This window comes from Oratosquilla oratoria, chromosome 44 (genome assembly GCF_046742065.1).
Source record: "Oratosquilla oratoria isolate Oo_2021 chromosome 44, ASM4674206v1, whole genome shotgun sequence".
Classification (NCBI taxonomy): domain Eukaryota; kingdom Metazoa; phylum Arthropoda; class Malacostraca; order Stomatopoda; family Squillidae; genus Oratosquilla; species Oratosquilla oratoria.
In genome coordinates this window covers 31,849,924-31,865,454 of record NC_134820.1, presented here as the reverse complement: position 1 = coordinate 31,865,454, position 15,531 = coordinate 31,849,924, and the positions used below count along the sequence as shown (strand labels likewise).

The 15,531-nt window shown below is 44.0% G+C and overlaps 2 protein-coding genes across 2 annotated transcripts in view; both read right to left on the bottom strand.

The window, feature by feature from the left end:
• Nucleotides 1-15,531, bottom strand: part of LOC143022387 (uncharacterized) — a 372,359-nt gene that overhangs the window by 212,087 nt on the left and 144,741 nt on the right. The window lies entirely within an intron of this gene.
• The window catches only part of Myo95E (Myosin 95E), a 113,380-nt gene that overhangs the window by 41,208 nt on the left and 56,641 nt on the right, over nt 1-15,531 (bottom strand). The window contains exon 10 of the mRNA XM_076180560.1: nt 10,830-11,966. Coding sequence (XP_076036675.1) covers nt 10,830-11,966 — 1,137 coding nt within the window. The remainder of the gene's footprint in view (nt 1-10,829; nt 11,967-15,531) is intronic.

The following is a 15,531-nucleotide window of genomic DNA, read 5'->3' as shown; positions in this document are numbered from 1 at the left end:
TTTCAATAATTGAAACCATCTTTCAATAATTGAAACCATCTTTCAATAATTGAAACCATCTTTCAATAATTGAAACCATCTTTCAATAATTGAAACCATCTTTCAATAATTGAAACCATCTTTCAATAATTGAAACCATCTTTCAATAATTGAAACCTTGACATGCAAACTGAAGCGAGAGCCTTCTCTCACTCCCCTCCTCACCCTCCCCTTTCCCCATTTCCCCCTCCTCCCCCCCTCCTCCCCCCCTCTCCCCACCCCCCATTCCCCTCCTCCATCTCCTATTCTCCCTCCTTATCGTCTTCTTTCCTCCCCTCTTGTCTTCTCCCTTCCCCTGAAGAGAAAAGAGGAAGTTAAGAAGGGAGGAGAGGAGGAACTGACGAAGTTTAAGCCGAGAAGAAACGAAGAAGTGTTGACGAAGCAGAGAAAAGACGACGTTAAGAAGACGAAGCAAAGCCGAAGTTAAGAAGAGAAGAAGTTAAGACAAGAATGAAGAGAAGAACCCCCTCCTCACCTCCCCTCTCCTTCTCCTCCCCCTCGGTCCCCTCTCCACCATTCCCCTCATTTCCCCTCTCCTCCCCCCTACCGCCTCGGGCACCCCTTCTTCCTCCGCCCCTTGCCATACCTAACCTCCTTCTGTGTGGTGCTCACTTCTTCCCCCTCTTTGTCCCCTGTTTCCCCTCCCCCTAATTTTTCGTCCTCAACACCTCTCCTCTTCTCTTCGTCTTCCGCTCCTCATAACCTCCTCTTCCTCCGCCCCTCCTTCCTTAACCTCCTCTCCTCCCCTCCTCCTAACCTCCTCTCCTCCTCTCCTCACCTCCTCCTGCCCTCTCTCCTCCCCTCCTCCTCTCCTCCTAACCCCCTCTTCTCCCTTTCTCCTCCTGGCCCCCTCTCCTCCTCTCCTCCTAAACTCCTCTCCTCTCCCCTCCTCCTAACCCACCTCTTCTCCCTTCCTTCCCTGCTTCCTTCCGGGGGTCTGTGGTCCCTCTCGCCTCTCTTATCTCCTAAACCTCCTCTTCTCCCTTCTTCTCCCCTCACCCCTTCCCCGTCCAAGTCGACTCCACACAGCCTTGAGGTGGTGTCCCCCTCCCCCCCCTCCCCCCTCCCGTTTCCTCCCCCTTTCTCCCCCCTCCCCCCCCCTCCCCCACCTGCCCCTCCCAGCCCACTCCCCTCCCCTAAAGACAGTCCCTCCTCACTCTACCCCTTCACCCTTCCCTCCCCCTCCGTCCCTCCTCCTTTTCCCCCCTCCTCCTCCCGACCCTCCCCCTCCCGTCCCTCCCCCCTCCCGTCCCTCCCCCTTTCCCCTCTCCTCCTCCCGTCCCTCCCCCTCCCGTCCCTCCCCCCTGCCATCCCTCCCCCTTTCCCCCCTCCCCTCCTCCCCCTTTCGAGAAACCAATAACTGGAAAATGTCTTGCGGACCCACATAGGTTCCGATACTTGGGTCCAACCTTGATTATTCTTCTTGGACACCCAAAGGAAGGAAGGGGTGGGGATGGGGGGATGGAGGACTGGGGGGATTGGGGGATAGGGGGAGAGGGGTGTTTGGTGGTGGGGGAATTCGCGTGGCGAAAAACACGAGCCTCCCCCCCCCCTCACAAGAACAATCCAAAGAAAGTGGTTTCTTAAGGACAAGAGGGGCCTTTACCTTAGTATTTTTCATTGCCTCTTGCTAGTTATCGAGTTTTGTATGTATGTATGTATGTATGTGTGTATGTATGTATGTATGTATGTATGTATGTATGTATGTATGTATGTATGTATGTATGTATGTGTGTATGTGTGTGTATGTTTGTATGTATGTATGTATGTATGTATGTATGTATGTATGTATGTATGTATGTATGTATGTATCTGTATGTGTGTGTGTGTGTGTGTGTGTGTGTGTGTGTGTGTGTGTGTGTGTGTGTGTGTGTGTGTGTGTGTGTGTGTGTGTGTGTGTGTGTGTGTGTGTGTGTGTGTGTGTGTGTCTGTGTGTGTGAGCGAGATAGAGAGAAGGAGAGAGAGTTTGAGAGACAGATAGATAGATAGATAGATAGATAGATAGATAGATATATAGAGTGAGAGTAAGAGTGAGAGTGAGAAAGAGAGCGAGAGAGAGAGAGAGAGAGAGAGAGAGAGAGAGAGAGAGAGAGAGAGAGAGAGAGAGAGAGAGAGAGAGAGAGAGAGAGAGAGAGAGAGAGAGAGAGAGAGAGAGTAAGACTGAGAGTGAGAAAGAGAGCAAGAGAGAGAGGGGGATAGAGAGATAGAGATAGAGTGTGAGAGATTTAACATTTTTTCCTTTTGTTGTAGAACGCCACAAAAGAGATTAGTTGAACAAACTTTGAAGATGTTTAACCAACAGACGACCTAAACTGCTCGAGTTGAACACGCTTAGCGAACTCCACAGGGTTAAGAAACAACGGGATTAAGGGTCCGGCATTGAAGGTTAGGGTTCAAGGGCTGTAGGTTTAAGGTTTGATGGTTTAAGGTTTTTGATATCCAGGGTCAGATTTTTATTTATTTATTTATTATTATTATTATTATCTTTTTTTTTTTTTTTTTTTTTTTAGTTTAGGGTTGTGTTTCGTGTTTAGGGTTTAATGTTTAGGGTTTTAGGTATCCAGGGTCAAAATGACAGGATGCATTTTTTTTTTTTTTCATTTTAGGGTTGCTTCATTTTTAGGGTTTGCGTGCGAGGTTGTAGGGTTTTAGGGTTTGGGGCTGTATACTAGGGTTTAAGAATTTGGGTTAACGATTAAAGACGGGAGCTGAGTTTTAGTGGTTTAGGGAGGTTAGGGTCTGAGGTTAGGGGTTGGAGAGGCGGGCATTAAGTGTCCAGGGTAGTGAGGATCGATGGCGGTGTCTCGTGGGGCTTGGGTCCAAGAGTTCAGGTATTGGATGTCGAGAAGACGCGGGGAGGAGTAATTGTTTTGGGGAGGGAGGAAGAGGAGGGAGAGGAGAGGAGGGAGAGGAGAGGGGAGGAGAGGGGAGGGAAGGAAAGGAGAGGGGAGGAGAGGGGAGGGGAGGAGAGGAGAGGGGAGGGGAAGAGAGGAGAGGGGAGGGGAGGGGAACACAGGAGAGGGGAGGGAAGGGAAGGCGAGGGGAGGAGAGAGGAGGAAGTGAGGGGAGGGGAGGGGAGGAGGAGAGGAAGGGGTATAGGACAGGGATGGGAGGACAGGGTGAGGGGAGGAGAGGAGAGGGGAGGGAAGGAGAGGGGAGGAGAGGGGAGGGAAGGAAAGGAGAGGGGAGGAGAGGGGAGGGGAGGAGAGGAGAGGGGAGGGGAACAAAGGAGAGGGGAGGAAAAGGGAGGGGAGGAGAGGAGAGGGGAGGGAAGGGAAGGAGAGGGGAGGAGAGAGGAGAAGGGAGGGGAGGGAATGGGAGTAGAGGGGAGGGGAGGGGAGGAGAGGGGAGGGAAGGGGACGAATGAAAAGGGGAGGGAAGGAGAGGAGAAGGAAAAGGAGACGGAAGGAGAAGGGAGGGGAGGACAGGGGAGGAGAGGGGATGGGAGGGAAGGAGAGGGGAGGAGAGAGGAGAAGGGAGGGGAGGGAAGGGAAGGAGAGAGGAGGAAAGGGGAGAAGAGAGTATGTGAGGGGAAATGAGGGGAAGTGAGGGGAGGGGAGGGAAGGAAAGGAGAGGGGAGAGGGGAGAAGAGGGTAAGGGGGGAGAGAAGAGAGGAAGAGAGGGGAAATGAGGGGAAGTGAGGGGAGGGGAGGGAGGGGGAGGAGAGGGAAGGAGAGAGGAGAAGAGAGTAAGTGAGGGGAAATGAGGGGAGGAGAAGTGTGAGATGGAAAGGAGTGGAGAGAGAGGAGAGGGAGAGGGAGTGTGGGAGGGAGAGCGGAAGAAGAGGGGACGGGAGGGAGTGAGAGTGTGGAAAGAGGAAGAAGGTGGGAAGAAGGAAGAAGATGGGAGGAAGGAAGGAAGAGGGTGAAGAGTGGAAGGGAGGAGAAGTGTGGAGAGGGGAAGAAGGTGGAGAGGAAGGAAGAGGAAGAAGAAGGAAGAAAGGAAGAGGGGACAAGAGTGGGTAATTTTTATTTGATTTTATTTCACTTTATTTATTTATCTGTTTATTTATTTATTTATTTATTTTTTTGAAAAGTGATGAGCGACAACTGCGACATATTGCAAAGCGTTTGCAATCCGTATTGGAAATCATGTTAATGTAATCGGAGTGATACAATTCCAGTAAAACAGGATGAATAATCACACACATACATACATATATGTATATATATATATATATATATATATATGTTATATATATATGTGTGTATATATATATTTATATATATATGTGTATTATATGAATATATATATATATATACATATATATACAAATATTCATATATACGTATTATATATATATATATATATATATATATATATATATATATATATATATATGTATATACATTAGATATCCATAAAATGTATCTCTCGTTTTTATCATTCTCGTGAGGCTTCGTTCACTGAACTCAAGAAATCGATCAATAAAAGGTTAGGAAGAAGATACAGAGAATGAGGAGGGACAGTATGGAGAGGAGGAGGAGGAGGAGGAAAAGGAGGGGCAGAATGAGGAGGAGGAGGAGGAGGAGGGACAGCATGGGGAGGAGGAGGTGGAGGAGGAGGGGCAGTATGAGGAGGAGGAGGAGGAGGAGGACAAGGGGCAGTATGAGGACGAGGAGGAGGAGGGAGAAGAGGAGGACGAGGAGGAGGAGGAGAAGGGAGAGGAGGAGAAAGTGGACGAGGAGGAGGAGGAAGTGGATGAAGAGGAGGAGGAGGAGGAGGAGGGGCAGTAAGAGGACAAGGAAGAAGAGGAGAAGGGAGAGGAAGAGGAATAGGTAGAGGAGGAGAAAGTGGACGTGGAGAACGAGGAAGTGGATGAAGAGGAGGAGGAGGAGGAGGAGGAGGAGGAGGAGGAAGAGGAGGAGGAGGAGGAGGAGGAGCTGTTAAGACGGGGCGTCGGATGGCCGCCCGCAAGACGGATTGGTCGGACCGATCTGTGGTGATTAGTTGAAGGCCCTGGGATTGGGTGACAGCCAATCACAGGGATCGGGGAGCCCACCCCCCGACTCTGTAACGTGATGCGGATGATTGGGGGGGGATTGGGTGAGGCAGAACGATTGGAGAGTCTGGTCCAGATGATTCGTCTTAGTCCCAGATTGGGTAGATTGAGTGGGGGGGGGGTGAGTGGTTGTTGATTGGATTTTGAGATTTTTTTTTTTTTTTTTTTTTTTTTTTTGCGAAATGATTTGGGTATCAGTGGAATTGGTCGATTTGTAATAGTGGGCTTAGCTTGTTAAAGTACAACACACTTAAATAATTTTGTTCTTGCTAATGATAGAGTAGTTTATTAGCTTGAGAGAGAGAGAGAGAGAGAGAGAGAGAGAGAGAGAGAGAGAGAGAGAGAGAGAGAGAGAGAGAGAGAAAGAGAGAGGGGAGAGGGGGAAAGAGAGAGGAGAGAATGAGAGAGAGAGAGAGAGAGAGAGAGAGAGAGAGAGAGAGAGAGAGAGCGAATGAGAGAAAGAGTGGGAGATTAGTGAGATTGTGAGAAAAGGGGGAAGAGAGAGAGATAGAGAGAGAGAAAGAGGGAGAGCGAGGCAGAGAGAGAGAGAGAGAGAGAGAGAGAGAGAGCGAAAGAGAGAAAGAGAGGGAGATTAGTGAGAATGTGAGAAAAGGGGGAAGAGAGAGAGATAGAGAGAGAGAAAGAGGGAGAGGGAGGCAGAGAGAGAGAGAGGGAGAAGGAGGCAGAGAGTGAGAGAGAGAATGGGGGGAAGAAAGAGGTAGAGGTAGAGGGTGAGAAACATACATACATACATATACCAAAGGCTTTTTCCCCCTTACAAGGGAGGTAGCCAAAAAAAGAGAAATATAATAATAATAATAATAATAATAATAATAATAATAATAATAATAATAATGATGATGATGATGATGATGATGATGATGATGATGATGATGATGATGATGATGATGATGATGATGATGATGATGATGATGATGATGATGATGATAATAGTAATAATAATAATAATAATAATAATAATAATAATAATAGTAATAATAACAATAATAATAATAATAATAATAATAATAATAATAATAATAATAATAATAATAATAATAATAATAATAATAATAATAATAATAATAATAATAATAATAATGATAATAAAAAAAAGTTTCGTACTGGTTTGCTTTCCATTGTGTTCCCTTGTGTGCCGCCAGGCGATTTTATTCATTTACTTAAGACCTTCCTAAAGCTGATTATGTTCAACGAGGCTGATTGGTTGTTTCAGTCAGTGACGTCACGTGGTCTGTGACGTCAGGTGGTCAGTGACGTCACGTGGTCAGTGACGTCATGTGGTCGATGTCACGTGGCCAGTGACGTCAAGTGGTTGATGATGTCACGTGGCCAATGACGTCAAGTGGTCGATGATGTCATGTGGTCTTTGAGGTCACGTGGTCTGTGACGTCACAGGATCAGTGACGTCATGTGGCCCGTAAAAGGGAAAGAAGTGAATTAAATCTAGGATCATGAATTTTGTGGTCCTTATAGGGTCTGATGTCTGTGTTATCATGGAACTGCCTAGTGTATGCCTCATGGTCTTTTGCAGTCTCCTCCATCCTTATGTTCTTATGTGTGTAGGAGGAGGAGAAGGAGGAGGAGGCAGAGATCAGTCGCCGGTTGTCAATTCTACTTAGTTTGGAAGAAATTCAGGCACCGAATGCCAGCCCCTCGGGACTGCACCTCAATCACCACTACGTCATCACTACCACTGAGGGAGAACGAACCATCACCACCAGACCTCCACCAACACCAACACTGTCACCACCATCACCACCATCATCATCACTATCACTATCACCACCATCATCACCACTACTATCACCGCCACCACTCACCTCCACCGCCACCACTCACCTCCACCACCACCAACACCACCATCCCCATCACCACCATCATCACCACCATCCCTATCACCACCATCACCACCACTAACACCACCATCATCACCACCATCACTATCACCACCACTACTATCACCACCACCATCACCACCATCACCACCACCACCACCACCACTATCACCACCACCATCACCCTCCCCCTCCCGCCTCCCCCTCCTCCCCCTCCTGTGGCCAAAGTAAATGTTGGCCATCAGCTGAAGACCCTGATGACGTCATTGAGTAAACAAAGACAAAATCTACTCGTCATGGCTTCGCTTGTCTTGTGTTGTCTTCGCTTGTCACCTTGTCTTATCTTCCTTGCTTCCTCTCGTGTTTGTCTTTTGTGTCTTTGGTTCGTCGTATGCTGTCTTGTCATCTTTTGTCACTTTGCCCTTTGTGCTACGAGAGCCTTCGTCCCCTTCAGGCGTCAAAGGATTTTATTAAATAGACGCATCGTGGTCCCTGTCGCTGTCAGCTGAATGAAATAATTTGGAGCCTAACTGTTACAACGACATCTATATAGTGAACCATATGCAATGGACTCTAGTCAGTCTTCGTTAAAAGTACATAAATAGATACTGTATATATATATACATGCATATATATATATATATATATATATATATATATATAATATATATATATTCACTATAAACACCACTATCGGAGAAATAATAACGGAATGGACAGGGAAACTGTATATTTCGACTACTATCTGTAGTTCCTCTTCAGCAGAATAGTTACAAGAAGTTAGGTACAACTACCCTTCCTTGACCCAAACCATTTCAAAGGGCATGTAACCTGAGTCCCCCCACTTTCCCCATCCCCTTTTATGTACCCCCTCACTACCTCATATATACTTGTAACCTTAACTTCTTGTAACTATTCTGCTGGAAGAGGACTACAGATAGTAGACGAAATATACAGTTTCCCTGTACATTCCGTTATTATTTCTCCGATAGTGGGTTTATAGTGAACATTTACAAATGTGTTAAAACATACCAATTTCCAATATATATATATATTATATATATAAATATTATATATATATATATATATACATACATATATAATTTATATATATATATACACATACATATATATATATATACATATATATATACAGTATATATATATATCATATATACATATACATATATATATATATATATATATATATATATATATTTCCAATTTGTTTCCTCTCACATCATCCCTCATAAAAAGTGAACTGCAGTAACAACAAAATCAATATCAACATCAACATCAACATCAATACCAACATCAGCATTAAGACCAATATCAACATCAATATAAACATCAACAACGTCTTATTTCACCCTTTGGTGAAGTTCCCCAGGCTGAATGAAATGATCCGGTATCAGCCAGTGAAATTTTGAGAAAAGAAATTCAAAGCAAAACGACTTAAAACCGGTGACCTTGACGTAAGCTTGACCTTGATCCAATTAATCGCAAAGTATACTGTGATCATACATCATTACCCGTTTTTCAGGAAATTCAGTATCAAGTTATACGGCTACTTCTTCGTTATATTTCTAATTTAAAAACATGCAATCAAACAAGAAAAACAAGTTTACCAAAATCATTACTGGGGACAAGATTCTCATAAAAAATCAAGAACCAAGTAGCATGTAATATTCCACATTATAGTGTGTGTGTGTGTGTGTGTGTGTGTGTGTGTGTGTGTGTGTGTGTGTGTGTGTGTGTGTGTGTGTGTGTGTGTGTGTGTGTGTGTGTGTGTGTGTGTGTGTGTGTGTGTGTGTGTGTGTGTGTGTGTGTGTGTGTGTGTGTGTGTGTGTGTGCGTGCGTGTGTATGTGTGTTTGCGTAAGTGTATATGTGTGCGCATGTCAAAGCATATATTTTGATATAGCACGTATGTTTGCGTGCACGTGCTTGATTGCTTGCATGCATACACACTAAGGAAAAAATATTCACATTCTTTCGCACTTGAATGTATATGTGCATATGTATACACATATTCATGCATTTATCTATCTTAACACACAGAAAACAGTCGGGTATGAGGGAGTAATGGGTAGGGAAAGGGATATAGAGGGACGTGGGTGGGAGGAGGGAGGGTAGACACGTTCACAATTGCAGAAACCATTGCATTGAACATCAAGATCTGTATTGGCAGTCCTCGTTTTGATGAGATGAACACTCCGTCGGGAAGGCTGATGTAGAGGCGGTGTGCCTGGAAGGCTTTGTACCACGGGAAGACGGATTGGAACACGAAGACAAAAGGTTGCAATAGAAACGATGCAGGACAATGAATAGGAATCCTTGTGCGTTGCAAGAAGCGGCTAAATTCGGCAAAAGTTGCAATAATGAGAGAGAGAGGGAGAGATAGATAGATAGATAGATAGATAGATAGATAGATAGATAGAGAGAGAGAGAGAGAGAGAGGGAGAGATATAGAAAAAAAAACGAGTTAGAGGTAGAGACAGAAAGACTGAGAAATATATATATATATATATATATATATATATATATATATATATATATATATTTATATATATATATATATATATATATAGAGAGAGAGAGAGAGAGAGAGAGAGAGAGAGAGAGAGAGAGAGAGAGAGAGAGAGAGAGAGAGAGAGAGATTTACTAATGATGGTGGATGTGGAAGGACTCGAAATGACTACAGTGCATTGCGAGTTAGGAGGCAGACGTGCAGAGCTGAATGGAAAGCAGCAACATTGATGGAATGAGACAAAAACGTAACATTGCATGAGTGTGGCGAGAAAGCTTGTAAAAAAAAACGATCTTGCAATACTGACGTTCAGAGGGTATATATATATATATATATATATATATATATATATATATATGTATATATATATATATTAATATATATATATATATATATATATGTATATATATATATTATATATATATTATATATATATATATATATATATATATATATATATATAAGTGTTGGGATGGTGGGATAAACACCGAGAATCTAAGGAGTTTTAATCACTGACGTTTCACTCTTAACAGTACTTCTTCAGAGTGTACATACATGGGCAGATAATCAACATATTCATAACTCGCATCACGCTGTGTTCCTTTCCTAACCTACTCCATTCCTCTCTCTCGGCCCGTTCAACTCCCGTAGGGGGCGAGAGAGGAATGGGGTAGGTTAGGAAAGGTATGCAGCATCGAGCATCCGGGTTATAAATATGTAGATTTGCAGCATGGAGTAGCTTGCAACATGAAGCAGCTTGCAACATGAAGCAGCTTCAGACAGGGGCTATGTCATGACACAGGTAAGATGAAAAAATCGCACTGTCGGAGAAAGTAAACGGATGAAGGATAGAATTAATCGTATATTTCATCCGCTGAAGAGGATCACAGAGAGCGGTCGAAATATACGGTTAATTCTATTCTTTATCCGTTTACTTTCTCCGATAGTGGATTTTTTTTCATGAGGCAGCTTGCAACATGGATAAACTTGCAACATAGAACAGCTTGCAACATGAAACAGCTTGCAACATGAAGCAACTTGCATCACAGAGCAGTATGCAGCATAGATCGTCTTGCAGCATGAAGCAACTTGCAACACGGCAAATGCTGCTGTACTGAGTGCATGGACACTTGCAAATTAAAAATTCTTGCAACATGACCAAGGCTTTGCAACATGAAGAATATATGGGGATGTGCAATATGCAACATTCTTGTAACATGAACAAGGCTTTAACACATAGTGGGTGAAAGAATCTTGCACATAAGTCTTGCAACATTGAGCGCGAGTAGGAAGCTTGCAACACGAAGAAAGCGACAGTTAATGCACGAAGGAGACTTGCAACATAAAGGGGGGATTGTTTTTTATGCAATATAAGCTGTGCAACAAGGTGAGTATTGCATCTACCTGGAGGGACATTGCCCGATGTCGTCACGTGACCACCAATTCTCTTCGCCTGAGAAGGAACTTCAGTGGAGGTTTGAGGAGTGGGGGCGGGTTCTGTATTAGTGGAGGAAGTGGAGGAGGACGAGGAGGAGTACAGGTAGCGCTGGTGGAGAGGTTGGTGGTGGAAGCGGCTTTGGCGTTGGTGTTGGTGATGGAGACCGGAGGTGGAGTGGCTTGGAGTGTTCTCCTGCTGAGGTTGTTTTTGGAGTGGTGGAGTATGTGGATTGTGGAGGCGCTTGGAGTCTTGTAGTAGGTGGAGAGAAGGTGGTGGAGCAGGTGGCTGGGACTGGTGCATTGGTGGAGGAGGTGGTAGAGGAGGAGGTATGTGTGGAGAGGTGTTGGAGGTAGCCGGGGATGGCATAGTGATGGTATGTGGATGACGTGGATCGTTTGTTGGAGAAGGTGGAGTATCAGGATAGGAAGCGAAGTCCGTTGGTGGAGGAGGAAAAGGCGGTGTTGGAGGTGATGGCGAAAGTGGTGGTGGTGGTGGAGGGAGAGGCTGTTGGTGATGATGATGCGAATGGTGATGATGTTGACGATGTTGTTGTTGTTGTTGTTGTTGTTGGCGATATAAGGGGAGATGATGTTGTTGAAGATCCATTGACGATGACTGCGATAGTGGTGGAGGAAAGGAGGGGGAGGAGGAGGTGGTGGTGGTGTTCGAAGGTGACGACGTCGATGTGATGTTGGTTTTATGATGCGATTGCGAATGCCTTAGCGGGTACCGCTGATGAAACGGATGATGACGATGATGATGAGGGAGTGAATGCGGGTGAGAGGAAGGAGGAGGAGGGTGATGATGAACTGTGGGGAAGTCCTCAGGTGTTGGAGGAGCCCTGGGGAAGAGTTCTGTCGAAGGAAGAGGAGGAACGGGAGGAGGAAGACATTCCGACGTAGAGTGTGATTGAGAAGGTGGAGGAGGAGGTGGAGGGGGAGGTGGAGGAGGAGGAGGAGGGGAGGACGGGGGTTGCTGTTGTGAGGGAAAGGACTGTTGGGCGTGCAGGGGATGGGCGGAGGTGGGCGTGAGAACGCGAGACGTTAGAGCAGACTTGAGCTCCGACTGTGCAGTCCCCAAGAGCGAACACGCGTCCTCCAGCTCTGCAACCATACAGCATTACAGTGTACTATGGCATTACAATGTACTATAGCATTACAGTATAGCACAGCATAAGGGGGGGAAAATATACAAAAGAAGATACATTCCTGAGCATAACGTAGTTGTACAGCAAGAAAATGTTACTATGCATTACGCGGAGCGGGACAGGCATCCCCTCCCCCCCCTAACTCAAAAAAGGGGGCTGGTAATGCCTCAAACACTTTATTTTGGTTAGCGTCAAATGATTCCATTCACCTGAAAGGCACTGGGGTCTTGGCTTGTTAAAGTCTCTTTCAGTCTGGGGACCACTGACCTCTCAAGGGAATGAAATCGCCAGACGCTGACCAGCACAAAATCTATAAAGTTGCAAACACTATGGAAACTATAGATGACTAAGATCTATACGTAGAAGCGGCATGGAGAGGAGTATGTCAAAGAACGATGTTAGAATACTTGAACTATGTCTTGTCTAAGACTATCTACGAACCTAGAAAGTCCACAACCACACCAGCCTAAACTTTGACAGACAACACTCTAAGACTTAAAAAAAAAAAAAAAAAAAAAAAAAAAAAAAAGTGTTTCTTTACCTGAGGAGCTTCCCTAGACTAAACAATTATTTTTCCATAACTAAAATAAAAGTATTCTAAATGAAAATATATGACGATCTACGCTTGGTTTCTTTGCATTTCTTATCTAATTTCTCTTTTCTTAACACTTTGATTGCGTGAAGGACTTTTATTTCTTAAATAAAATCATAAAGTGGGAGCAAAAATAAGTGGATTATTCGATATTTACATTGTGCGTTCATTCATATATACATATATATATATATATATGTATATATAATATATATATATATACTTATATATATGCTTAAGTAACCACTAGGAAAAACAAACTAACAAAGCAGAGCGCTTTCGTATAATTACATCTTCAATGCAGTGTATCTGCACTGAAGATGTAATTATACGAAAGCGCTCTGCTTCGTTAGTTTACTTTTCCTAGTGGTTACTTACGCATTTGTGAACACAACGCTCCTAGTGTTTTTTGTTACACACACACACACATATATATATATATAATATATATATATATATATATATATATATATATATATATGTATGTATATATATATATATATGTATATATATATATTTGCAAAAGAAATAACTTGAACGCGTGATTGTAATTATGCTTGGGTTTGTGACGCCTCCCAATCTTAGATGCATTAAACATTAATCCCTTTGATACGATGATGCCTACGACGGCACCATGAGGAGCGAGTGGGTATACAAGGATGCCGGTGTTGCCGTCCGTCTTGATTATATTTATTTTGTAGTTGTAGCTGAGTGATCCCCATATTCTATGAATTGTCCTGATCCCATTTTCTATGGTTATTAACATTCAGAGTGAAAGAGAACAATACAACAGTAACTTTATATACTTTATAATGCGAGTATTTTGGTGCATCATCATACATCAGGCAGCTAATGCTGCCCACGAGAATTTGACCCATATTGAAGAAGTTAAAGAGTTGAACCCAAACCTAAATATACAAGCAGATGATCTTCAGGCCCTCCCAAGCATGAGACAAATATACAAGCAGATGACCTTAGGGCCCTCCCAAGCATGAGACAATCCGCCACAAACCCAAACATGAGACATAACACCACAAATTCAAGTACGAGACAAAACACCACAAGTCCGAGCACACGACGTTTCGTCACAACACGAAGCCGGAGGCTTTCCCTAGCACGTGACATTTCACCACTGCCTGAGTTACCAGGTAACCTCTCCCAGGCGACAGGTGACCTCCCACAGGGAAGAGCAAGTATGAAAACTTAGGTATGAAAAGTGATTTTATTAATTCATCTGAACAGCTCTTATCCTGACCAGATAGAGTATCCCCAGAGCTACTGAAGAGGGGTCTTGAACCCGAAATCGCGATATAGCAATATCGTTAAAATTCAAAATGTTATGCGTGAACACAATATCAAACCTACACTACCTATGCTGAAAAATACTCCTAGTGAGTCTGTCATTACCTACGAAAGATAATAAGAAACTTAGATTCAATACGGTTGGATATCACGTGATACACAAGAACACATCTAATGCACATGACATTATCACCTTTCCGTTACTATACCGGCTATATGTCCCGGTAACTGTACATTACACTGCTGGACTGGGATGAATGAGGTACTGTAAAGCACTGCCCACTGTTAGATTGTGATGGCCACTAAAAAGCACTGCTTGGGCAGGCATTGCTGAACATTGCTAAATAATTCCAATCAGTATTGGAGGGGAGGACACTGCATTGGAAATGTGTTGCTGTACAATGAAAAACATAAATGCAGATGAATATTTTGGATATACCAGTGCTTAATTTTACAGTGTCTGTGACCCTACAGCTTCTTCTGGCAGTGCAGGACGGCCCCTGGGCAGTGTCCAATAGTGTCGTGTCGGACGTGTATTATAAGACGTGTCACTCGAGGAGTTGACACCTTAATGTGTAACAGAAGACACGAAATATGACCCTGCTGTGCTAACTCCCTCCCTTCCCACTCTTCTATGCTAAAGACATCTCCAGGAAACTTGTGGTTTGATCTTAAGACCGTTGATGAATACCTTGAGGCTTCCGGGCTTTTGTAAGACAGATCTGAGGTCACAAACGAAGAAAACATAACTCATATCAGTACCAACTTGGGTACAAAACACACAGGACCGCTGCCAAGAGATGCTGAGCAGTGTAGTCCTAAGATGGACAAAATCACGTGACGGAGAGGAGGAAGAGGTATTTTGTGAGAGAGACGTGCTTCATAGTGAGGGCATTCATTACCAAAGACTCTACTCTAACGCAGAACATCTCTGCTGTGCACAAGAAAAGACAAGTCACACAAGACCAGAAGCTATCTACAATACAGTACTCTATAAGCAAAATGCATTCCAAGATCTATTCCAAATACAGGATGATACAGCAGCTTGTTACGCGTTCATGCTGCTGCCTCGAGCCTCTTGTTTATAACACCACAACCACACCTCTGGGAAAGAACGTTTGAGGACAAAGTCTTTATTGGGAAAACGTTCAGCTTCTTCGAGGACTTGATGAAGTTCGAACAAGTGGAACGTTGTAGCAATAAAAAAGTATGTCCTCCCATAGTGCTCCTCCTGGGCTGCTCGTCGACTGTCGCCTTGCTCTTTTAACGTAAATACACTTTGCCAGTATAACAACACTCATGGTAAAGTGGTCTGTTGTCTACAGTCTGCCTATAGTTAAGTCCACTACAGGCTGTGCTATACCAGTGAGTGAGTGAGGGAGTAAGAGTGACAGGCTAAGCTATACCAGTATATCATACACTCAGTCTGCACCGAAGAAACAGATTTCATACACATTCTCAAACCAAAATATTGATATATCTATATTTCATGATGGAGTACTAGTTAACATAAGTGTCCCGTTGTAGCTCGTTGCTTCGGACTACGTTGATTCGAGTTCAAGGATCACCAGTGATAGCCACTTGCCCGGTAATGAGGAATATTAGACCGCGAACAAGCAGCACGAGA